This window comes from Barbatula barbatula, assembly GCF_947034865.1.
Source record: "Barbatula barbatula genome assembly, chromosome: 16".
Taxonomy (NCBI): Eukaryota; Metazoa; Chordata; class Actinopteri; order Cypriniformes; family Nemacheilidae; genus Barbatula; species Barbatula barbatula.
The window spans coordinates 594,640-620,777 of record NC_136779.1 but is presented as its reverse complement, the minus strand read 5'-3'; the positions used below and the strand labels follow the sequence as shown (position 1 = coordinate 620,777).

At 39.5% G+C, this 26,138-nt stretch overlaps 3 protein-coding genes across 9 annotated transcripts in view; 2 read left to right on the top strand and 1 right to left on the bottom strand.

The window, feature by feature from the left end:
* pald1a (phosphatase domain containing paladin 1a) overlaps positions 1-13,485 on the bottom strand; it is a 29,205-nt gene extending 15,720 nt beyond the window's left edge. Inside the window, exons 1-9 of one of the 3 annotated variants that reach the window (XM_079476857.1) lie at positions 13,312-13,485; positions 4,821-5,006; positions 4,641-4,743; positions 3,369-3,548; positions 2,862-3,026; positions 2,313-2,473; positions 2,150-2,225; positions 528-685; positions 356-452 (exon numbers count right to left, since the gene is read on the bottom strand). In XM_079476857.1, coding sequence (XP_079332983.1) covers positions 356-452; positions 528-685; positions 2,150-2,225; positions 2,313-2,473; positions 2,862-3,026; positions 3,369-3,548; positions 4,641-4,743; positions 4,821-4,993 — 1,113 coding nt within the window. In that variant the 5' untranslated portion in view covers positions 4,994-5,006; positions 13,312-13,485. Of the gene's footprint in view, positions 1-355; positions 453-527; positions 686-2,149; positions 2,226-2,312; positions 2,474-2,861; positions 3,027-3,368; positions 3,549-4,640; positions 4,744-4,820; positions 5,007-7,144; positions 7,292-8,559; positions 8,766-13,311 lie in introns of those variants that run through there. The other 2 variants (XM_079476859.1, XM_079476858.1) reach the window with 2 other exon arrangements.
* Positions 12,746-17,106, top strand: ndr2 (nodal-related 2). Its single transcript, XM_079476860.1, has 4 exons — positions 12,746-12,897; positions 14,210-14,532; positions 15,646-16,388; positions 16,491-17,106. The coding sequence occupies exons 1-4, from the start codon at positions 12,893-12,895 to the stop codon at positions 16,641-16,643; spliced, it is 1,224 nt and encodes a 407-aa protein (XP_079332986.1). The 5' UTR covers positions 12,746-12,892; the 3' UTR covers positions 16,644-17,106.
* Positions 17,107-17,401: 295 nt separating this feature from the next.
* lrrc20 (leucine rich repeat containing 20) lies at positions 17,402-23,394 on the top strand. 5 transcript variants are annotated; one of them, XM_079476021.1, is made up of 5 exons: positions 17,402-17,483; positions 18,855-19,033; positions 19,717-19,866; positions 20,427-20,594; positions 23,175-23,394. In XM_079476021.1, exons 2-5 carry the CDS (start codon positions 18,964-18,966, stop codon positions 23,288-23,290), a joined length of 504 nt encoding a protein of 167 aa, XP_079332147.1. In that variant the 5' UTR covers positions 17,402-17,483; positions 18,855-18,963; the 3' UTR covers positions 23,291-23,394. The 5 variants fall into 5 exon arrangements, with proteins under 5 accessions (XP_079332147.1, XP_079332145.1, XP_079332146.1 ...); XM_079476019.1 differs by having other exon boundaries at positions 17,418-17,483; positions 22,011-23,394; XM_079476020.1 differs by having other exon boundaries at positions 17,481-17,967.
* The last annotated feature ends 2,744 nt before the right edge of the window (positions 23,395-26,138 follow it).

The window sequence follows — 26,138 nt, the reverse complement described above, 5'->3', positions numbered from 1 at the left end:
TACTTCTTTCAAACCTATATACATTTTATTGTTCTGCTGAACACACAGGAAGACATTTGGAAGAATGTCAGTAAAAAACGAATCTAATCGCCCATTTACTGCTATAGTTAGGAAAATAAATGCTTTTTTTTATTTCTGACATTCTTCTAAATATCTTCCTTTGTGTTTAGCCGAACTAAGACATTTATACAGGTCTCAAATCATCAGTGGGTGAGTAAATGAAGACAGAATTTCCATCTTTAGGTGAACTATCACTTTAAGCATTTCAAGTGAAACCAAAATCGCATTGTTGTTCAGATAGAGTTTTTCTTAACGGTACAGAATAAGCAGAACAAACTTCACGAGAAACACAAACCTGCTCCATGACCTCTTGACCTTCGGGCAGCTTACTGATGAGTGTCTGAATAACCTGGAAGTCCATTTTAGGTTTGTCTCGTACATCATCTTCAACTCTATGAAACACAAGTGTTGTTGATCAAGAGTATTTCTTCGCAGCTTATATGGTGTGAGTGTGTATGATCTCTTACGGTGAGCTCGTCTCTTGAGATGCTCGTGTGAGGTGCATCATCACCAGCGAGCCGAGGATCATGCCCAGGTTCGTACGGCCCACTCCCACCTGGCAGCTGAACAACAGCGCGGGCAGCGGCTGTGATGCATCCCGACTCAATGACAGACACGGGTTCTCCTTAAAGAAACAGAGAGAGATCTCAGTTCAGCATGTCAGGTCACTCGGCGGCCATCTTGGTAAGGGCTACAGAAAGCTACTGTTTTCAGTATTCAGGTTTGAATGAAAATCTGAGTATTATGATACGTGATGGCGGCCCTGAGGAAAATAATAACACTATAATTTTGAATCACAATGTGAATCTGCACAATTCCGTTCACACGTGTCAGTCTCTTTGGCTACACACTCAGATATACTTTCCCATTTCAAAATCAGTTATAATGTGGGCAAACTGGGAAGCATCATGAGCCTTAGAGAAAGACAGGAAGTGACCTTGCGTTCTTCTACAAAGCTGCTTCCTGTGCATCATGTGGGCAGAGACTCTTCACACAGTACACGGCCACGTGCACACGTGATACACAATCACAACGGACCAAAATCCACTTTTATAAAGCAAGACTGAGAAGATGCACTTACATGATAAAGAGTCAAATGAAGCGTTTTATTTCAGACTCTGTATTTGTATCTCTGATAAAACATATCAGACAGACACGGTCCGTCTGTGCTTAAACTGCGCCGTTTTATACGCTCAAATCGTTCAACTCAGCAAAGCTGTGGCATCAGTCTGTGTCCTCAGACCAGAAAACAGGAAACACAACGCATGCGAAGGAAGTCTCATTCATCGCAGATAGCATACATTCAACACACATAAAACACATTCTCCATAAAACAAACAGCGTACAAGAGGCTCACTGGAGGACTTCCACAGACATTCATTACTCCGTAATAAACAAAGTTCAGACGTATTCTCACAATTAAACTGGTAGCAACAAATCTGTTACAGAAATTCACAACACGGAAAGACTGACATTTATGTTAATATGAGAAGAAAAGAAGTTTGTTGTGTTCTGCAGAAGAAGAAAGTCATACAGGTTTGGAATGACATAAAAACACTAAGAGATTGTATTTGTTATCAATATACTAAACCATCTGTTTATATTTGACTAAACCCTTGTTGATAGAGTTTAAAAATAAAAAACAATCAGTCCATGCACAAGTTTTCTATTTTTAAAATGGCAAATAAACATGCGTTATGGATGTGCCAAAAAAAGGGCACAGGTTTTTGGAGAAGAGATGACTCTTAAACATAAAATTGTTGTTTTATTTTCATTTTCAAGTGCCCATTTTTGAAGAATATGAACCGTTATGGATGTGACAAGCAATGGCACTTACCCGGCTCTAAAAATATCATGCACTAAAACAAATGGGTATTTAAACCACCAAATGTTGATATCTGTGCTGTTTTGCCCATGCCCACAGAATTGCCCATGACAGAATTTTCTTTTTTTGGTGAACTTTCCCTTCCCTTCCCTATATTTTGAAAGAATACCCATGAAGCGGTGTTAACCGCCTGTTAAAGTAAAAGGAAGGTGGATAAGCCCTTAACACATTTACACATTCTAAAAGCCGTTTAATCCTTCTTACCCTGAGAATGTTCACAAACGCATCAAAGACGTCCTCCAGAGGCGCTCCCTCCACTGGAAGAGGCATCCGGTAATACCTGCCAACAGATGACTGTGGCTATTATCGGTTCTTCTCGTCACATAAATGATCTAACTGGCCTTTGATCATGAGTGTGTTTGAGTACCTGTACATGGGCATGGTAAAGCGTGGTCTTTTATACACCTCCTCTGTCACGTGGATGTCCTCCTCACAGGTGATGGAGATCTTCTGAGGTTCTCCTTTAAAGTGCTCGATGTCATTATAGACGTAGAACACGTTTTCATTCAGTTTGGCAAAGTCATGAAGCTGAAAGCACAAACAGTGAGTCATGTCTTAGAATAACAGAATGCCCCAAAACCTTAAACATTTCCGTTTTGCATTCATCTTGGTTTTATACATTTATTGTGAAATGACTTGACTGAACATTAGGCATGTGACGGTATCAGTTACCGGTCAGTACAAAAAAAAGAGGAAGCTCTTTAAGAAAATGAAAACTACAAATGAAGTCTGGGGAATAATACCTATCTTTGTATTAAGTTAAGGAGAATTCAATTGCAAACATGTTTTCCAGAACTATTCCCGGTGTTGTAAATTGTCCAAATGATCAGAACAATCCCCATTATTGAATACAGGAGTAAGTCTAGTAATGATCTCTTAAAAACGTATTTCTTTCATATTGTAGTGATGTTGAGACCTCTTTTCTGATGATGAGCTCCAGACTCTCAGGGGAAACATCTCGCTCCAGCTCATGCAGATTCTCATGAAGGTTTTCTTTCCTCCTGGGGGTATATGGAATAAAGTCTCCATCCAAATGCAGGAATACCACGGGCTCCTCACGCAAACAGAAGAAAAGCACCTCCTTCACAGAGCCAGAGAGAGAGAGAGACGGTAAAGAGTGTATCTCCACAATTAAACAGGTTAATAATTGCTTCGGTTAGTTACATTACAATTAAACCGTCATAGTTATTCAAAACAGCTCTCCGTTTGTACAAACCAATGACATTTTATTGACAGCATCTGTTTACTCGACACCGCGAGTGTAAAAGACATTTAGACGAACAATCGAGCGAATCAACAACGGAATGAATATCAGCATGAGTCCCCGTTTAACAAATGACAGGACAAACGTCTTATCAGCACATTTATTTACACGCCACTTTCACATGACGGAGGAAAAACCAAGATATTCACGGCCGCTGACCTGATGGCCTTGACCCTGCAGTCTATGCAGGACCTGTTTGAAACCATTCAGACTCGGCTGGCCCATGCCGTACAGCGGATAGTTGCCTTTGCTCTGCCTGAAGTTGGGCGCTCCGTAGGAGCCGGCGGTATTGAGAACATCCGCTTTGCCGTACACGTCTTGGACCATGAAGTAAGAACCCTGAGAGAGAGAAAGATGGTCAACGGATGTCCAGCGTACACGAGAACGGTTTCATTTCTCTAACATTAAGTTTTAGTAGAACGTCTCTTAAAAAACACAGAATAATGAGACGCTCCAGAAAGAAGAAAAACACACGAGCACAGCGTGTGATGAATTGACCGCAGTAAAACATGTGATGAAGATTTCAAGCAAAACTCATCATCGACTCGTCAGCAAACAAAAAGTAACGGGCAAATAAAGTGAACGAGCGAGTGTTCTCATTGGTCAACAGGAGGCGGAGACGTTTCAAAGCCTTCAAAGAGAGGTGTGAAGATGTCTGGAGCAGTAAAGAGACCCCCACACTCGCCACGATGGGACACACTTCAAAACCCCACCACAAATACAGACAAAGAATGACCGCGGTACTGCAAGGTCAAAATCCTGTCTTGACATCTCTATCATGTTTTACACAAATTAAAATATTACTGGTTTATTTGAAATGTCCATAATTTTTCGTTTTGTTTCAATAGTTAAACCTTGATTATTAATTATATGAATTATTATCGTAACAGTTGTGAAGATTTGATTGATCTCACGTTAAAGAGTAACTATAACAATGTAAGTTGTAAAGCTGAAAGTGAACGAATAACAAAGTTATTGGTTTGGGAAAAAAAGGAGTCGACTCTGAATCACGCGAACGAGTCGTCTGTGTTTCTAATTTCAGATCCGGGTCAGATTTGCGTGACCCTGTGTAATGCCCATTTACGTTCCATTTGCGACATTGCACGCGGTAGACCAATCACAGCAGTCTAGACCATCTGACCAATCGGATCAGAGTAGGCTGACAGAAAGGAGGGGACTAGACGAATGAATCGCAGAATAAATGATTTGAGAGTCACTCAAGAAGAGAGGTAATAATAACTGCCTATTATTAGCAAACTAAAGTGTTTTTACACCACTTGTTGTTGGACGCTCCATAAACCAAAGTAGGACCTTAAAAATCACAAAATATTTCCTCTATGATATTCTAAAAGAACAATTTAAAAGGAAACGAAGGCTATTTCAAACAAAATCTAACATGACTACGAAGAACATGATTCTGATCGGACTCACCTGGACCAGATGGTGCTCAGGCATGTTGTCTGAAATCCTCCCAACTTTATAGTTTGTTCGGACAACATCATCATGGATCTGAAACTCCTGTCTACAGTTATACCTGAACACACACACACAGCTGATGTGATGAAGAGCTCAACACGACACGTATGATGTCAAACTGTGTTGCGGACGTACGTGATGACCACCGGTGCCACTTTATTAGTGATGATGGATTTGCCCTTATTATTGTGGATGCTGAGCGTCTGGAAGGAGGCGCTGCTCTGCGACCGCCTGCTGTCCGTCATCCCGTTGCCGTGGAAACTCTCATGCAGCGTGGGCTGGGGAGCAGCGCTGGCAGTTGTACCCATGCTCCACTAGCAGCTGTCAATCAAACACAAGCACACGTTTTACAACACACAGACGCGATGCTTTTCATGCAACAGTATTTCCAAACAACAAAATTCGATTTGGTTGATTTAGATGCCCTAAAGAGTAGACAATGTTGTGTTGACATGCTGTTTCACAGATAACAGATTTGCACGTTTCATTTACATCATGATAAAAACCTTTCAGTTGCCCATCATGGCACATTTCCACAGCGTCTGTGTTGCGAGTGATTTTTTCGAGCCGGATGAAGGCATTATCAGAGCAGACGTGTTGTTAAATAGGGCAAAGTGTAGGTGACATCTTCAGAGCCACATTACACCTGCCCCACAAACCCACCCACACCCCAGCAGACAAACATCTTCTCTGAAAAACAAACCTTTGGGACCCATCTGCCTGTTTACAGGAACGCAGCCGCCCTTAAATAAAGTGCTTAACTGAAGGTTAATGTCAAGGGCACACTTGATCTCAAAAACCTTTTACACAAAAATCTAAATTCTGTCATCGTTTATATTTCCAATGCGTTTGTAAACCTGTCTGTGAGTGTTCAGTAAAACACAACAGAAGATGTTTTGAGAAATGTCTCCATGTATTTGTGTTCGTTCATATAATGGAAGTCAATGGAGTTCAGTGTTTGTTGATTATCAACGTTCTTCAGAATATCTTCTGTTGTGTTCTAAAGAAGTTCATAGAGGTTTGACATGACATGAGGACGAGAAAGTGATTTCAACATAATCCTTATCATCTTCACATCGAGTCAAACAGAGAAGTGACTCTAGAAAGACGCACGTGCGCACACACACACACACACACACACACACACACAGCTGGCCATTCTGTCCCCCCCCCAAACACACACAAACACACCATCTATTGAAATTCTGCTGTTGAACTTCAGTCAAGGACGAAGCGCTGACACAAAAGGAGCTCGCCGCAGGCAGGAAGTGCAGTGCAGCTGCAGGAAGCGTAAACGAGCCAATCAGAAGAAGGATGCAGAACGCTTCTCATTCTTAAGAGACGTTGAGAGGAGATGAAGATCACTCAATAACAGAGACACATGCGGTTTACAGCAGATACACACATCTTTATATCTTCATGAAGACGTACAGTATTTCACACACCGTGTGTACAGTCCTCGAGAGCAAACAAACACATCTCCAGAAGATTGACTGCAAACGCTGTACTTGAAATGATGGTGAAAGTAACACAACCCTTATTTGCCGTGACATTTCTTTGTGGTTTAATGGCAAAGACATGTTTTTCGGAAATGTATCTAGGTTAAACAAGACAAGTTTCTTACAATAAGACTTCATTAGCATAGCAGCAACACATGAGAGACAGTCAGAAGTGCTGAGAGGTGTCACAAAAGATTCGGTCACAAAGCCAATATAACTCTCCGATGTGATCAAAATCAATACCATGGCAACATTTCACTGTAATATGAAGTCAGGTGAAGAAAACACAAACGGTTATTCTAACTTTTTTGTCCCGTTTGTGACCACAAAGTCAGTTTTTGGTGACACACCTCAAACACACAGCAAGGCCGCCCACTTCCACAGGAAGTGTGGCGAGATTTCAGAATCTCTTAACAGTGTGGTTTAGGGTGCCACTAACAACTTTCGATAATTTATTCATATGGCATTTATTCCAGCCTGATCTCAGAGGGATTCGTAACTCGCATACGAGTTGGATAACTGCAATCTGATATAATGCGAGTCGTCCAAAAATGTGAGATTTTTATTAATATTAATATTTAAAAAACCACTCATAAACGGTCAAAGACTTGATCATAACACACGCAAATACGATTTCATACGAAAGCGTTTTGCACGAGTAAATTACATACAATGTGAATGAAGCGAATAAGGTGGCGCGATTGGCGCTAAAGCGCGTCAATGTTGTTTTCGAAGGTTGAAAATATTTGTCATTTTGCGTCAAATAATGAACTTTTCCCACGAGTAATAAAGACCGTTATGGTTGACCATAACCTCTGACCATCCCTTTACGTTTGTTCGCATTTGGTGTGAGCCCAACATAAGTCACCTCATAAAAAAAGTTTTGAACTGCCGTAAGGATATTGGTTTTTCAGACAAAAACAAACAAATAAACGTGTCTATTCAAACATATACACCTACCGTTCACTTCCTCGTATCATTGTGGCCTACACATCTATCCAAACGTCAATAAATCAAAACTGCAGAATATCGTCTGTGTGACGCACAACTAACCGAAGACCCCCAGAACTGTGGGGTGTTGTCATGGTTTTGAGTTTCTTCCCCTCTGAGAAAGAACATCAGCCTGAGGAAAAACCCACTTCCTCACACAACTTCCGCTGTTGCAACACCTCGGGATGTGCACGTTACTTCAAGAGCACCTAACGTGACAGAGTACCATCAGAGGGTTATACCGCGGGTACACATCGCATGGTAAGACGAGGCGCTTCTCATTTTCATACTCTACAGATCCGAGTGAATTAAATATTCCCAGAATGCTTCAGGAGAAAGATGCACTCACACACACACACACAGATCAGAAATAGCACATAATTACAGTTATTGTGAAGAGATGACCGAGCACAGCCCAAAATGAAAACACGCCTCAGCGTCCACACATGACCACAGCGTTACGGCCGTCTCAAGTGTGTGACCTTGACCTAAAAACAGAATCAAATCTAAGACTTCAACCAATCCAGTCGCGGAGATCTGGTGTTGCGTTGATTGTTTTTGAGTGAACTAGGAGAACAAATGTGCGAGATGTAAACAACAGAATGACCCAACACATCATGTGACGACAGATCTCAGATCTGACCACATCAATGAGAAACCCATTACTGAAACTCAATTTATCTGAATCTCTCTTATTCATTTTTTTCAATTGAATTCATCTTTGTCTAAGCGCGTATCATCAAACGGTGAAATTACATAAAGGGGTAAATGCCATGAAAGTGATATTTTTTTTAAATGGTATACAAAATGAAAGAAGGTATTTGAATGCCACAAAACAGGAAACACAGGACCTCGTAGAATGTCGGAAAATATGTTTTAAATGTTTCAGAATTTGCCATATTTATGACGATACAAGATTAACGCAGGGTGCCAGAAGTCTTAAACGCTCTCTCGTATGTAAATCGCTTTCTATTAAATACATCAATGTAAATCTAACTCCATGATAATAATGCATTTATGAAAGTCATAAATAAATTATAATGTGAAGATGCGTACTGTAAAATATTCACTATATTATTTGCAAAACACGAAAGTAAAATTCTAAATATGACAGATTTTTTTATTCATAAAGCCAGAGAACACATAATGATGGACAACACACCTCACAAACACACACATGTTCAGAGGTTCACACACACACACACACACACACGTATACTTCACCAATGAATCTTTCTTCCATATAACAATATACACAAATATCCCGAAGGAAGCTTTTAATGTGAATCAAACTGATGAAAGTGTTCTCTGGAGTGAAATCCAAGTTAACCTCCTCAAACACACAAACACACACATTAATGAACAAACACACACTCCTACTGTACCTGTGAACACACACCCCCGAGCACCATCAAATCCAGAGACGTCTGGGCAGAGATCCCACAGACAGGCAGAGAGCGACAGGTACCGGAGCAGAGCGACTCATGCCACGAGCTTCTCTTAACCACAGACAGCGTGTGTGTGTGTGTTTGGGGCAGTCGTCTTTAACTAGTACCTACAGTATCCTTCTGAAGAGATCTTTAGTCTGAATGACACAAGCGTCGGACCCACACAGTCTCAGGAAGAGGATGGTGTGTGTGTGTGTGTGTGTGTGTGTGTGTAGGATGTGTGGGTGGGTCTTACTCATCAGGCAGCGCTGCATCCAACACACACACACACACACACACACAATTAGCACATGAATTGAAAGCTCTCCACAGTGAGTGTGCGACACACAGACACAGACACACACACACACACACACACACACACACACACACACACACGGTCAGCTCAAAGCAAACAAGGCGACGAGCTAACAGCATGTGTGTTTACATCACGTAATTCAGCGCGGCTCTTGTAAGTTAGCACATCAGACTAATTACTTCATTCGTAAGCAATTAAGACGCCCCGACTCTGATTGTCAACACACACACAGCTGAGTAAACAGGCTAAATCTTAACTCACACGCACACAAACACAGATACAAGACGACACAAACCTCTAGTCTTATATACTTTACTATCAAAAGACAGAAGATACAAAAGTTAATATGACATTTCATTAAAAGACTAAAGATGCCTAAGCACACCCCTTAACCCTGACAGAACCCCCCCATCCCACACACAAACAGAGCAGACGTCAATCACAAATATCTACACACACCTTTAAATACAATTTTTCACATTTTCATTCAAACTTAGTAAAGGAAAAACACAACTCCTCTGAACCATGAGGATTCAGGAACTGAGGGCATGTAGAGGAAAACTTCTGGAAGACGTATGTATGATTTGAGACACACACACACACACAAAGGGGTGAGGCAGGAAATTGCAGTACTATCTCAATCTTTGCTAAATTTACACCGGTCACCCGCATCTACTGTAAACTTCTGTTAATCAGACTGCAAGGACACAATCACGGAACAAATCCACCAAATAAAGACATTTCACACAACAAAACAACACCATTTCTCTCATCATCACCCTTATTTCTTTCCAAGCCACACAAGTTGACCATAACCTCTGACCTGCTCTTTGACATCATCATGGGGTACAAGAGCTGGATGTCGTTGAGCTCCAGAATTGGAATCAAATATGATTTTTGATCAAATCAAAACATGTATGGAGGCTCTTACATCTCTCATGGATGTATGCAAATATGTCCTTCACACAAAGCCAATCCATGGATTGTTTCAATTTTCAAATCTTTAACGCCCACAATATGTACATTTGGAGCGCTAGATGATGCACTTCCGAAACAACAACAAATGCGAAGCTTAGTGATGTTATGTAGGAGAGTGGGATTATGGGATATGTGGTTTTCCCCATCCAGAGGCGTATGGAGATCACCCATCATGTTCACGGACGAGGTAATGAATTAATTTTATTTGATATCATCGTAATGAATTAGCTTGAAAGACACGTGGAATGTAAAGCTACGTTAGCCCGCCAATGATATTGGACTTTGTCAATTGATTTGGTAGCGTAATGCTACACAGTTTAACACGTTTAAAACAGTCATACAGTCGTCGTTTATAAAGTCAACTACGTTTACGCTTGTTTGTGTTTCCTTTAGTCGCCAAAGAGTAATCATGATCCAATGTGAGGGGGAGCACAGAATGTTCTTGGGTTAACTAACTATATCTCTGACTTCTGTCAGGAAGGAGAGATGAGAACAAACCCAAGCACACCTGTTTCTCTTTCTGCACTCAAGAACTCTTCACATCACGTCATTCATCTCTGTTTTTATGAGCCTTTAATGGGGGTCAATATACATTCTAACATTACATGACAGATTCTTCACACAGACCAAACGACAGCCCTTCTGATGTCAGACAGTCTTCTGATGTCAGACAGACTTCTCACCGACATCTCTCAAATCAGATATTGATTCTGAGGTTCATGATGTTTGGCCACATAGGTGCCAAAACCGATCTGAAAGTCACGTCGGAGCTCAAAGTATTGATGGGCGTGTTCACTGTCAAACATCACTGTATGAATGAGAATATTTTGTGCAGATTACAGTGTGTCTGCGTCGTTTTCATTTTTAGATGAGCTGTTCCTCTAAAGCAAGTATGATTTGTGGATTTGAGAATGAGCAGATGAAGTCCGCTGTTTGAGGAAGTGATGTCATGGTTTAACATTATTTAAGCTTCCTGTCCATACAGGCTGTAAAAAAAGTGGATTACCTGCCTGTTTGTATGAATGATGAATTGTGTTTTAAACATCCGCTTCCGAACGGACTGAAAATCGGACACCTGTGTTTGTGGCTGTTAGGAAGTGCATTTTCCTGTACGGATTGATCTCGATGAGAAACACTGCTGTAGTCACAGAGCACATATCAAAACACAAACAGAGATACTAAAGACATCTATCTCGGAGTCAAATAATAGACAAACAATGAAATGTCAAAAGGGACAATCGATTTTCTTTCTGAATGATCAGACAGCTTAGCTGTGTCTGAAATGACATAACAGACACCGCATCTCTATGAAAGCTACACCTAAAGAATTCAGATATCATATAGAATCCAAGTGAGTATTAGAGATAACCAAACCAATATAAAAGGGAATGGTTATTTTTTTAACATATCCAATCGCAGCCCTTGTGTCACTGCACAACAGACATACAACATGACATCTAGTGGCAGAAATCATCTCAACACATGACAGACGATTACTGTACAACAACACTTTTCACACCACATTACAACTCATACATCACATGAAACAATGCATTGCTAAGACATTCTACATGTCCGTGCTTATTGCCCATACAGTACGTTTAACATACATTGATCCTGGAGTCAGGTTTAAAATGATGTGTTTTTATATTACCACCTAAATAAAGCAATCTCTCACAATAATCTCAGTGTGTACTAAATACTTCAAACAGACTCAAGGAATTTATAAGAAATACTGAACACGGTTCAACAGCATGATATAGATGACAACTGCCCTAATGTTTGATGATCCTGTACTGTAAGTTTAGGTCGAATTCTCAAACAAAACTCACAGCTTGTGGTAACACGTGTGACAACTAGCCCCGGTCTCCCTCAAATAATAAATTCAATGTATGGAATTAAAAAGAATGGAAAGGTCTTATGAGCTTTATAAGCAGACAGAAGATGTGGAAAAGCATCTTAAATTCACATTAGGTTTATCTATTAAACTTTTATATTCGGCTTCATGCAATGTGTGGTTTCGCTTTTTTACTAACTTTATTTAAAGAGCAACAAGTATATATTTGTTTTAATCTAAAGAAATCCCTATAAACACTAAACATACATCCCTGAAACACTTAAAACTGTCAAAAATCTTTCTGCAAAATAACACATAACTGGTTTGAATGTAAAGAAGGGAAAAGTAAAGTATCTATCAAATAACGCGCTCCATCCGTCGTTGTTATGCTTCTATCTAGACGTGTTTTTAATGGGTCTGCTGTAACCCTAACAAGAGCACTTGACTTTATCTCAATCCCTAAAGCAAACTCTTCTAATCTCGCACTGACATCTTCACAGATCTCTAATGGACACACGAGTATCGAAACGAACTTCATCACCATTAATCTTCATATGCCTGACTCTCGATCATTAGCATTTCAATAGACTAATATTACATAGCTTGATAAGATTCTTACATTTTGGTTTCGTCCAAGTTCAATAGTTAGAAATAGATTATCTTGTTTAATGTGGAGTTTCTGCGGGTCGAGGACATTTTATTTGTACGTGTAGGACGAACGTGATTTTTTTCTTTACGTTATTTCACTTATAATGTATATATATATGAATACTACAACACATATACACATATATATTTATATATGTGTTTTATTTCAACTTTGAGACGACATATGACTCGGGCTGTTTTACGCTTTAATCAAACGGATCTTTTCACATCGCCTCAGTCAGTTTTTTGTGAATTTACCTGCATTTTACCCGCTCTCGCTCTTTCAAACACCTTCTGAATCCAACACATAGTGTGATAAAGCTTAGAAATGATTGAAATATGAAGATGATGGTCGTGATTGTGACTGTAATCGCTGGTTTTCCTCTTCTTTGATCTCCACAGAAGTGCTACAAAGCGACACGCGAGCGAGCCTCTGATCCTTCGAACGAGTCATGAACGAATCGTTCTTCCGAGTCAGTTTTTCGATGATTCGGTTTTAAACGCAGCAAATGAGGTAATCCATAAAATCTATATAATGTGAACATACACTTCAAAGAGCAACACTTCACTAAATATGTTGTTCAATACACAACAATAGCAGCAGCAGCCAAATGTCACGCGTGGATGAATCAGTGACTCTGGTGAGTCTGTTCATTAAAACGACTCGCTGAAATGAACCGGAGTTTTCAACGCGGTTTCTTCCGATTACGTTTCACTTACAAACTTCAATTCGCAGATCACACACTCGTTGTACTAAGCGAACAATTTTCTTGCAATTTAATGCACGAATGCATGCACTGGCATTCCGCTGCATGGAAGCTACGGTTTGTTTGAACACATTGGCGTGTCGATTCGGATTCGGAACGACGGCAATGCAGTTTCATGAACATCTGTGCACGCGAAGAGAAAGTCAAAGTTCTTCACTCACCATTGCAATGAAACCTTCGTCATCAAAACACAACAACTGATCCCAGAAAACACACAATCCTGCAAAAGCCCTGTTGTGTGATGGATTCACGCGCTCACAGCAGCGCTCGTGGTGTGTGTGTGTGTGTGTGTGTGAGGCTCTCATTGAGCATGCGTGTGTTTAAGGGGTGTATGTGTGTGACTGGCGCTGAGGGGCTCTTAAATTCCGATCCACACATGCTCATAAAATGTTTGTGTAACTCTGAATATGTGTGTGTATTTATTAATGCATTGCTAATGCCAAATGCTCTTTGACTATTTAGTCAATCTGAATATCAAAGGAAACTTTGACAAGCTTTCAAAAGATGGATTAATGTTAAGAAATGTTGTTCTGCTTAAATAATCTAAAATTGTAAAGGAAATTGTGCTCCACAAGAATTGTATTGACTTAAAGCACTAAAATGGTACATAATACTGATATAAAAATAGGAAATAATACAATTAGTGACAAACACGAAGTTGCATTAATGTTTTTCCTTTGTTTTCAACCACATCGATAAGAGTTTAACGCAATACCTATTATCAATAGAAATACACAATCCCCTTAAAGCATTGACGAAACATATTAAGCTTGCACAGTTATCTCAAGCAGTCTTGCTAATATATCCTAATTATGATAAAGCAAGAATGAAAATAAGCTCGTGTCTTCCAAGCATGTCACTTTAATGTAACTCGTGTAAAGTGCCCTCGACTGCCATTACCGTCTTCAAAGAACAAAAGCAACTTTGGTGATGTCACGGTGCGCAAGGTGTTTAATTGTTCATTGTAAAATATGCATCGCATTACCACATGAATAGATGATGAGCTGTCATGGCATGTCAATTTCCTTTAATGTCCTCTGCTACTTGTTAAATATGCAGCAGCGGGGCCAGAGGGAGGGGGTATATAAGCGCTCGTGGACCCCTCAACCTGTCATTCCGAGTTCAGTCCATCATGCATGTGCTCGGAGCTTTGCGCCTGGCCTGCTGGCAACTTCTGCTTCTTGGAGTATCGGGAATGCACAATAATACGCATCTACATGGCGCACGGACTATATTAGCGCATTTCTCCAGACCGGACCGGACCCACCGGCCGCCCACCTACATGATGCATCTCTATCGGAATTTCAAGACGAACCAGACGCGTCCCGTGGATTATATGGACCACGAGCAAGCGGACACAATCCGGAGCATCCTGTCAAAGAGTAAGGTTTGATTTAAAGTGCTTATTCAATTCAGTCGTGTCGAGCAACACGATCTCGGGCTTTCTAAAGCGAGGTCGGGAGATTTGGGGGTTTGGAGAGCCACTGGAGTTGCGCACTGAGGTGAAAAGTGCTGCGGCTCTTTTGTTGAGGGTCCCGGTGGCTCCCGGCTGTCAAATCTCAGCGCCAGACACCTTCAATCCACATCTCGCTCGTGGTTGAATAAATCCAGGATCAGCTCGAAGACTAATGCCGTGCGCAAACCCCTCTCTGGTGATGTGGATTAGACCCTCGCCAGACATCCTTATACAAATCAGTTGTTAGAGGCAAATCAACATCAGCCCTCAGGTCTTTTTCACACGTCGCTGATTAGATTAGGTGCTCTTGGTTCCGAGCGCGGGCGCAGTGGCGCAGGCTGCGGGTTTGAATGGGGATGCGCGCAACACGCGGAGCGCGGCGGAGGTGTTAAACGATGGGTTTCGATCCCGTGTTTGTTTTAAACGGATTAACGAGGCAGCGCCTTGGCCCTCCGTTAACATACTTTAACATCTGATCGATACTACACGACATTAATCAATATGGTGTCATATTTATATATGACTTAAAGCGAGACGTGAAACTACTTCACCACGCCTTCGTCGAAATTGGCTTTTGGCATTTTTATAATCGATCGATTCATTTAGATTGAGAAGATTTAAAATAAAACCTCTAACTACAGGGCACAGATGAGATGTTAAACACAACCAGGGTCACTTATTAGATAAACCCAAGCAATTAGCAATTTTTATGTAAATGTACAGCTCCAATACACTTCACTGGACAAGAGCCATACACGAGGATCAAAGTGTGTGTGTTCAGCTGTCACAAATCACCTCATTACTTTTAGGTTTGTGTACACTACATGTGGCTCATTCATCCCTGGTGAAAAATAAATATCAGAAGGGCTGCTTTAATTGGGTGAACCTTACCAAACCTGACCAAGACAAGATCTTCATAAAAAACATTTTCTTCATTTTCTTTATGCATTTGTTTCATGCAGTTTAATATGATTTGATCACTTAAAACAAAGATGTCCATATAATAATGTTTGTACATCTTTTTCTGTTTGTTTATTAGGTTTGACCAGCCAGGGCAGACACTACATCACATACTTTGACCTCTCGTCTGTGCTCTCCGAGCGTCAGATACAAGCTGCCGAGCTGAGGATTCGTATACCCAGAGAAACGAACCGAACCGACGTCACAGTGGAGGTCATGCACCAACAGGACGTCCCGTGCCACCAGCTTGCTGTCTGCCAACAGAATCAGACGTTAGGTGTGCTCTCCGCATCCTCTCTGATGAGCTCCTCTCACCACTGGAGAGTCTACAACGTCACAGACCTGCTGCTGGATTGGACCAGCTCAAAACTCTCCCACACGAGACCCCGGAAGACAAAGAGAGCCCTGGGATCCGGCAGACACGCTCTGAAAAACACGGATGGCATCCACCACAAAGCCATGCTGCTTATATACTCGCACACGGCTACACTGCAGGGAGCGGCAGACAAGGCCAGTCTACTGCACACGGCCGAGAAGTCCAAGTTTTTATTTAACACCGAAGGTAAAGAGGTGCGCAAGGAGAAAGCGCACAAAAGCAAGAGGGGCCGGAGAGGTCAGCCCATGAGGAACCCCGAGCTGGTGAAGAATCAGGGCGATAAAAGCTCTCTGTGTAAACGAGTGGACATGCACGTAGACTTCAATCAGATCGGATGGGGCTCCTGGATCGTCTTCCCTAAGAAGTACAACGCGTACCGCTGTGAAGGGAGCTGTCCGAACCCTCTGGGTGAGGAGCTTCAACCCACCAATCACGCTTACATGCAGGTACATAGTGTCTCATTGTGTTTCCAACCCCTATAATATTCAATGATATTGCGTTTTAGAATTGTCCATCTAAATATCTCTTCATCTCTCTTTCTCCGCCAGAGTTTGTTAAAGTACTACCATCCGAACCGAGTCCCTGCGGCCTGCTGCGCGCCCACCAAGATAAGCCCCCTCAGCATGTTATACTATGAAAACGGAGAGCTAATCCTGCGACATCATGAAGACATGGTCGTGGAAGAGTGCGGCTGCATCTGATGGATGGAAACGTAAAGGCTTCTTTTGACATCCCCCCGGGAAGAGCAGTACTGAACGAGATGCGGCAGTCGGCAGCAGCCAGGGCAGGTGGTTTCCTCCGTGTCAATTGCCAAATTGCCCGTCCCGAGAACATCCTGAAAGCCCACGGGCAACAGGAAGCACAGCCTGCATCATTATCCAGACAACTGTTCCGAACATTTATGGGCCTTGAAAAGAAGCCGTTAAGAGTGAATAGGAAATAATAACTGTTTAAATGGACCATCTCAAGCACTGTCAATGTATTCACAGTTACGCCGTAAGGTGGAGACTTTATGTAAATATTTATTGTATATAATGCGTAAATTAAACGTGGATATTTATGTAAATATAATATATGGATTCTTCTATAAAGAACAGAGGTCAGCCCAATAATGTTATTTTTGCTAAAAGAAATAAAACATGTACATTAAAGAATCTGAATGAGGTTGCGATTGACTTTCTATTCTTCGTAGTACTGAACTCCTTCAATTTTGCATCTGCAATCGTGGATGACATGGAGTAAATTTAACAAATTTTCTTGAGTAACATACATTTGTGGTCTTATTCTGCCTTTTACATCAGTATAATAAAAAACAGGAGAGATTAAACCTTCCTAAAGATCTGAACTTTGGGTTTGAGTCCACGCTCAGTAAAGTTCTGCCTGCGCCCTCTGTGGGGTCATAAAGGGTCAGGGGTCAACCACAATCACCTTCTATTGTCCCACAGTAAAAGTGCAATCCAGTCCTGACCTGCCGTGGACATTCTGGAATGGCTTTTCAATGTCAGATCTCATGACCAACACTGAGGACACAGGACGGTGGGGTATGTACGACGTGTTTTCAGGTGTACAATTTACTAAACCTATTTAAAAAAAACAAAAATAAATTGTGCAGATACGAGTAAGCTTTGAGCAAACGTGAGATGTTCTTTGCCAGCTGTTAAAAATATTATAAAGCAAAAACTTAAACGATTAAAAGTTCGCGTTTTATCACTTAAAATTGTATTTGTATAAGTACAAAAACGTATCTATAAAAACTGCGTGTAAAAATACAGCGTTAACAAATAAATCGTTTTAAACCGCTCTGTCTGGTCTCCACGGATCTTCTGTCGTGAAGCTGCCATGTGTTTTGCGACAATCGCACGCGGAATCCGGCAGCCGCGTTTACATACTGCTGGTCTCGCACGACACGCCATAAACACACAGAAACACGTTGTTTAAACACATGTAAGGGGTCTGTCGGGTGGATGGAGAGGGTGAGAGAACATCGCATGTGTGCTTGTGAGGAACTGCGGTGCTTTTTTAGAGGTTCGATTGATTTAATCGCTGCTTTAACGCTTTTACTTATTTTGCAGAAGGAAATGAATGGCGTGACGTCATGAGTCATTACAATATAATCTTTCTGGTTTTGCGCTGTGTAATAATATCAGATGCATTAATACTCGTGCTATAAATAACTTTCTATATCTGTCTGCTCAGCTGTCTGTGGATGTATCTGTCAAACGGGTTTTTATTGAGTGCTTCACAAATAAATGCATCTTGTTATTTAGTATTACTTTGAGTAATTATTGCAACATTATCTAAAGACATGAGACATTTTCATGTCAGTTTCGGAAGCTAAACCTATGGTTGTATACCGAGTTTATATGTCACAAAATAAAGTTTTTAGACTAACCTTTAGACTTTCTTTAACCAATAATAAACATTTGAAGAGTTTTAATTTAAATGACTTAAAGTTCTTTATAGATTTTAATTTAAAGCAAGTCTACAAATGTTTAGTAATGGTTTTGGTAGTGGTGTTATTACACCTATAGTTCAAAACTGACTGGTCAAATTAAATCTTTTAACATTAATGTCATAATATTGAATAGCAACTGTTAAGTAAAGAAGTAAATACAAGAACAAATCACACATTATGACAATAATTTAATTCATGTAAGGTTGGGTAAATATATATAATCTGTTGAACATATCATAATCCTAATCAATATATCATTACATTATTTTGACATTTTATTTTACCTCATGTATTTATATATATATATATTATAATTAAAAGACACTTATAATTCACTAAAAGAAAACAAATGACACAGTATTTTATATTTCACTGTGCAGTATTTTAAGGGACATATGATGTTCATGATGTAGGGAAGTTAGTGATGATGTCACTGCATGTTTGTGTGCTTTGGCAGGTTAACAGCGGTGTGTGGCTCTTGTCTGACTGTCACTCACCTCCGCACGAGTCACCGAGTCTCTCTTAAAGCATCAATCACTCCTCAGGCCTTAGCTGAACATCGCAAGATGGCGAAGGCCGTCGCCAACGTCGCCCGGAGGATCAACGAGACCATGGAGGAGGGCAGAGACTGGTTAGGTGGGTGCGAGGAGAAATGCACAAAAGCTGTCCAGAACTCACAGTGGGTCCAAATTTAGCCCCTTAAACCAATAGATTTTTAAATAAAGAAAATTTAAGTCTAGTTTGGACTGTGACATGAGAACATAGAACAACTCGGAAAATTATTTAGGATTATCCTTTAAACATTTTTTGAGCATTTAGCATTTCTGATATTTTCTTGGACGAATTCTTAAAAAAAGTTCGAACAGTCTTTTAGTATTGTATGGTATGACACAGAAGGTATAACAAACATTTTTTTTTAACAGACAATGATTGGTTTTCCGCACTTAAACTCCTGCAGATGGCGCAGTTGTTCCAAAGAGCTCCCATCAATAACAAGCACTTGATTTTGACCATTAACCAATTTATGAAGTGTCCTTTGCTATTAATCATCATATGAAACATGTCAGAGCGACAGAAAAGTAAACGGTCACTGCAATCAGTGTTATTGTGAGGCCGAACATCCGCACACGTGTTTTCAGATTATAGGATTGATTTGCCAGTGGTCTTCGGTGGTATTTGCTGATTTTCAGAGTGATTGCACAACAGGAGCTGTTTATTATTACGAGGCGAGAGTCCTCGAGTCTACACAATCTCTTCATTGCACATCTCATATTTACAGACTGATTTCTAATGTCTGAATGAATCCGCTTCTCTCTCAGATCTGTCCGACTGCGACCTCATCAGTTTTCCTGACGGCGTTTTCAAAATGCTGCGCAGTTGCACGGATAACATCCACAAAATCACTCTGGCCAACAACCAGCTCAAAGCCTTAAGCAACAAGTTCTTCCATACCTTCTCACAGTTACGAGGTAAGATCACCCGAATGGTTTATGAAAAAAAAGCTTGGTATCTTTTCCCTTCTGTAGCCTTTAGGAAAATCAAGCACGTCTCAGAGGTGAAGAGTAATTGACTTCAGATGACGGGTGAATTATTGAAATGTAATGCACACCCTGACGCCATCGCTTTATGTACCAAAGTGCATCGAGTTTTAAGAAACGATCAGCCCGAAGTCAACCGATCTGTTTACCATGATCCTCAAGCAGTGTAATAGTAATGGATTAAGAATATCATTCAACCTTAAATGCACTAGTCTGGATAAAAACATCGGCATAATGTATCAATGAAAAAAAATGTCTCACGTCTAAGCATCTTTCATTGAAACATGTAAATGAAATTGAATATACATTATTATTAGGCCTTCATATTTACACAGACGCCAAAGCAAATATTGAAACATCTTGTCATTTGTGTTAGATTTGCTCGGCTTCACAGAGCTGTGTTTGCTTTGAACTTGTGTTCGTTTGCTGAAGTGATACAGAATTATCTTGCAGGTTTTATAGAAAATGAATCCAGAGGTTGTTTTGTGTAGATCTAGATGTGCAAGGTAACATCCTCACCTCGCTGCCGGACGCTGTGGGTGATATGGAGCATCTGATCAGTATCAACCTCTCCAAAAACAGACTGGCGGTTTTCCCCGAGCACCTCACGTGTGTCAAGAGTCTTCAGAACATCAATGTGGAGGGAAACCAGATCACAGGTGACATGAGCAGAAATCACATTCTATACAACTCTATTGTACAGACACGAAACTGCATTTACTCGCCCTCGTGTGAAACATCAACATTGTTTTATTTGTGTAAAGAACATTGTAGCCATCATCTCTGTACATCTGTGTCACACGCACCCACTGTAGACTACACATCTTTAGACATTGCAAATGGAGGCTAAACCTGTGAAGTGTGAGGATTTATAAACAAACATCACATGACTTTAGGTTAATAAACTCAATTAAAGTTTGACAAATGAACACATTGAGTTCTCATCTGAACTTCCCTCATATAATCATACTGAAACTACATCTGGGAAATTCCAAGGTTATGGACGTAACAAAATCTGTTTATATTTGACTAAACCCTTATTGAGAGAGTCTAAACAAAACAAAAAATGTCAGTCTATGAACACATTTATTTAGATTCACATCTATTTACAAAAAAGGAGATAAACAAAGGACGTGTTTTGGGAGACGACAAACTTTGTAGGATTTCTGTGAAATAAAATGCACAATCCTGAAGCAATAATACCCAATGAATGGAGAAGGGTTCAAATAGTTACTTTATTTTCATGTGTCCATTTATGAGGAATATGAAGCGTTATGGATGTGGCAATCCTAAAAACCAAACAAATGCTTTACAAATTTGAAGAGAGACCTCACATGGTTATTTGAACCATCAAATGTTAATATCTGTTGATAAAAACATATTTTTTCATGGTCAGGCTGACATTTTCACGGAATTGCCCTTGTGTTTATACTGCATTCACATACACCGATTCATTCATGTGAGAGTGAAACTCATGATGATGGTCAGAGATTGAGTGAAGTTTGGTCAGGCTGTGTATAAATCTGCGATGAGGAAATCATCATTTATTAAATCTGTCTCACTATGATCAGCATTTGTTTATGGTCTGTCATTCATGACCAGCTGATGCCATCTGCTGTATTATACATGTGTTTGTATGATTTATCTACTGTGAGACGCTCACCGTGCATCAATCTACAGAAGAACAGTGTTGCTTAACGGTAGATTCATATTTCTGCACTTTTCTCGCTGATGTTTCTATAAAACATCTACAGCGGGTTGTAAAGCTGACTGTCTGAGTCATTCTACATATGTAACTAATACTAAAACCTCAAAAAAGATTTGATAAAAAAAAAACAGGTAGCAAATTGTGGTAAGTAAAGGAAAGTTTACGTCAAAATCGTAGTTTCCATGACGATGTTTTTGCTTTGTGATAACTTGACAGATACAGAAGATGAAAGCTTCTTATTTCAAAGTAACAAACCTCACAGATACAGTTCGTCTCTATACAACATTATACCATGAACAGACTGAGAGAGAAACCTCCAGAATCATCTGCCCGGATCATAAACACACATTCTTCATTTCTGATTCAGATCTGAGATGGTGCAGCTTTTCACACAGACGCGGCAAAGAAAGAAATATCAAGGAAACATCAGGAAAAGTCTTGACAGTGTTATCTTATTTCATCAGCTACAAACTTCCTTCTAGAATTCACCCTTTCAGATGTCTTAAGAGTCAAAATTCAACAAATCTATGACCACACGTCCTCAAATAGTCAATATGAAGAGTTTGGATTCAAAATGAGAACTTTGTAACCAATCTCTTCATATGCTTTTTTGGGGGTTTTTATCTCTTTATGACGTGTTTTTAATTCCTTTTTAATAAGATTTTTTTGTAAAAAAATTGAATTTAGTTTTCAGCGACAGAACTATTTAGTTTTAATTCATTTATAAAGATCGTTTCATCTGACGTGCCGACCCCCAGTAAACTTACGGTTTTGTGTTCGTCTAGTGTCTGATAATGTAACATTAATATGCAGTTTTATACAACTGTATAGTAATTGTATTAAATAAACAATTAGTTGTACTTTCATTTGATTAAATAAACAATTTGTTGAATGTTTGGACGCTTTTTAAGAAACCGTATGATATACTCACATCTAGCGGTTGATCTTGGTATCCCAGTCTAAATTCAAAATATTATAGAGACAAGTTTAGCCGAGTAACACTTCTTCTGGGTTTCTCTTGATTGTGAAATAATCTACAGGCGCTCTATTGTTTGTGAATGTGTACCGGAAGTCCAGTTGGGGTCAGAAAAGTGGGCATGTACCGCAGTAACGTTTGTTTATGTTGTTAAGATGAAACTGGACAAGCTTCAATTGATCTTTCAATGTTGCAAATTGTATAAAAATTTGTATATTGAACACAAAATGTCACTGAAATTGAGAATTTCAGAGTTAATTTTTTTATTTAGTTCACAATTGCACGATACTATAGAATCGTGAGGGTATTGTTATACCCCCATCCAAAGTAGTCTTCATTTTGCTCGTGCTCCAAATAGACGTTATGTTCTATGAGACTCAAACGTGATTGATGTGTTTAAATGTGAGATGTGACTTTGAAGATTCAGAGATCTTGTTTAACAGAATTATCAGTTCATGTTTGCTGCATCTTTATTCTCGTATCGTGTGTTATTGTGTAAGAACATCACTGCTGTAAATGTCATTCTTTACTGATCTCTCGCTCATTCTGTGCTAGAACTTCCCATGGAGAAAGTCTCTCTCATGTCATCTCTGAAGAGTCTGGATGTGAGGTGTAATCCACTGACAACAGACACTGAATCTATCCCACATCACTTCACCATCCTGACCTGAGATCAACCCATGCACACACAGACACATCAACACCTTTCACTCTTTGTTTCGTGCTCATGCATGCTGTGCCTCTGAAATTTTCAATAAAATATTTATTGACCCTGCGGGACTTGTGCTTTTGTTTGACACATATAATGAGTCTTCATGCACTATGAACTTAAACAGCGATAGTGTTTTAAACAGATAAAATAAGATTTTCTATAAAAGGTTCTATGTGGGGCTGTGTGCAGACATAAAGAAAATCATTTGAATTGCAATCCTTCAGAATTCATGTGTTCTGATGGACGAACAGGGGCTGTTTTAACCTTTAGCTTTGATACATCAATATAAGAGTTTTTCAGTTTCATTTTTACAGTTTTAAACAATCGGTTGGTTTTTCTGCACGAAACACAATGAACGTAAATGAATGAATGTTACAGGCAATTCTGATGAAAGGAGTCTGACTTTTCACATAGTGATGCATTAAATGAGAGCTTTTCACTGAATAAGAGTGCTTATGGGGAAAGAGAGTGTGCAGCGGAATATTAAAATCTTAAGAAAAACTAAACAAGAGGCTTAAAACCGATTGAGAAACTTGAAGAATATTCATCTGAACTCAACGACTCGTGAGCTTCGATGTGTAGGACCTCTAGAGAGATGTGCTTATACAACAAATAACAGAAAGAGTTGTTTGAGGAACTCGAAGATGAACAATGAAAACATTACACGATTATTCTCCATATAGTGGACTTCAATGAAATCCAAGGTTAGCATTTGTGTTTATAAAGCTTATACACTTTTATCGTTCGGCTAGATTAGACTTTGAAGCTGCACTGAAACATCTTGGATGACAACAGGGGAAAATGTATGTTGAAAGTGAACAATTCCTTTAAGCTTTATGTTTATATTTCACAATTTCAACAATGATCAATGGATTTTGTGAAGATCACACTTAAAACCAAAACCAATTCATCTTCACACATCATAACATGTGTGACAGTATTTCATGATCGTGATTTTGCATTATAATCTACAATCCTCCTAAAGTCAAATTCTCTCACAATGACGCATTTAAATATTTTTTACGTACATCAATATAGTGGAATGTGTCATTTATTCTATTCTATTAGTTTGTTTCAATCAAATCTCTTTGAATTTCAATTTAATGACAAATACATTTTGTGTTTTATTCCATTTATGTTTTGACAGAATTATAACAATTACCCAATTAAACACAGATAGGCTTAAGCCTGTAGTCTCAGACTAAAACAAATGTTTGAGCTGTCTTGACTAAATATAACTTGCACTGACAAATCTTAAAATAAATCAGTTTTGTCTCAAGATCCACACCAGTAATGCATTTGGATAAAAGCGACTTAAATATTCCAATTTGATTTAACGAACTGTAATAAAATATGAGCATGAGCCATTGATTTTCCATGTTTCTTAATGCTGAAGTTTAAACAAACAGCCTTTTGTTTGCTCTTATGGTTTGTTAGGATAAGGATTCTTTGACTAATGTTCTTCCAGGGCCAACAAAACATATTGATCCTGAAACAATCACTTCATCTGTCCAGATCAGTCTGTGTTTCAATACAAGACATCAGTTTAATAATGAAGAAGCACTTCTTCAGTAACATTCAATCTGTGTCCATTCACAAGTGATTCTTTCAACAAACACACAGTGTGTCTCTGTGTCAAACATCTGAAGTTTATTCTGTGCTGTATAGAGAAACTCTCACATCTCGCTTCATCTGTGTTGTGAAGCTCCCTGTGAAGTGTTCACTGCTCTACAGTTTCACACGAAATCTTGCGACAGAGACAACCTGTTCATCTATAGAAGAGTGTCAGGACAGAAAATAAGGAAATTATATTTGACATGACAGGAATCTCAGGAGACTGAAGGCTACAGCTTTACTAAATGGATACGAAAACCGCATTTCTCTCATTACTGGATTTTTAACTAATGTGTGCGAGTGTGTGCGTGCATGTGTGTGTGTATGCGTGTGTGTGTGTATGCGTGCATGTGTGTGTGTATGTATGTGCGTGTGTATGCGTGTGTGCGGGCATATGTGTGTATGCGTATGCATGTAGGTGTGTGTGTGCATGTGTGTGCACATGTGTGCGTGTGTGTGTAGACTGTGAAACCCGACAGCAGGTGAGAATGACCTCATTTAAACTGAATGAATAATGTTTGTTCAAGACAAAATTCTTTCTGTGGCCTTCTCTCGATGTGTGAGAGCTTCAGCCAAATGTTCACATTCCACTGTAATGCTTTAAAAAAACACTTTTTCCAATTATCAAATAAACAGTCCTCTTCTGAATACCCTTGACCAATACTTGACAGTTAATATTCCACTGTTCAACATTATATAACATTTAAACCTCCTCGATTACTCTGTTCACGTTTCCATTTTTATTACTAAATGTAACATTTCATTTATTTTTGCCCTTAAAGCAAAATGATGAATGTTCTTTCATTTGTAAGTCACTCTGGATAAAAGCATCTGCTAAACGAATAGATGTAAAATAAGCACTGTGTAATTATGCTTTTATGTTTGTTTGTTTTTTGTTGCTTGACAGAAGCTTTTCTTTTCAGTTTTATGTCCGATAAGAGCAGCCGGACATCTTTGGTTTTACTAAGGAAAGAACATTCTGAACACGTGTGAGTAAATAGAGAGGCAAAGCTGTGGGTGTACTTAACTCCTTATATTTCAAAGATTCTTAAAATTATTTTTTATGTGTGTCCATCAGTTGTTATGTGTGACCAAGATATTTTCAGTTTGAGATGCTGCATGTTTCAGACAAAACACATGAACGTGCTTTTGTCTCTCTCTCTCTCTCTCTGTCTCTCTCTCTCTCTCTCTCT

What these genes read in the sequence shown, in the direction of transcription:
- ndr2 (XM_079476860.1), top strand. An exon ending in CCGGAGCATCCTGTCAAAGA is followed by an intron (nt 14,533 to 15,645) that starts GTAAGGTTTGAT and finishes TTTGTTTATTAG; the next exon opens with GTTTGACCAGCCAGGGCAGA. An exon ending in CCAATCACGCTTACATGCAG is followed by an intron (nt 16,389 to 16,490) that starts GTACATAGTGTC and finishes TTTCTCCGCCAG; the next exon opens with AGTTTGTTAAAGTACTACCA.
- lrrc20 (XM_079476017.1), top strand. Translation starts at nt 18,964, where the DNA reads ATGGCGAAGGCCGTCGCCAACGTCGCCCGGAGGATCAACGAGACCATG. An exon ending in GGAGGGCAGAGACTGGTTAG is followed by an intron (nt 19,034 to 19,716) that starts GTGGGTGCGAGG and finishes CTTCTCTCTCAG; the next exon opens with ATCTGTCCGACTGCGACCTC. An exon ending in TACCTTCTCACAGTTACGAG is followed by an intron (nt 19,867 to 20,426) that starts GTAAGATCACCC and finishes TGTTTTGTGTAG; the next exon opens with ATCTAGATGTGCAAGGTAAC.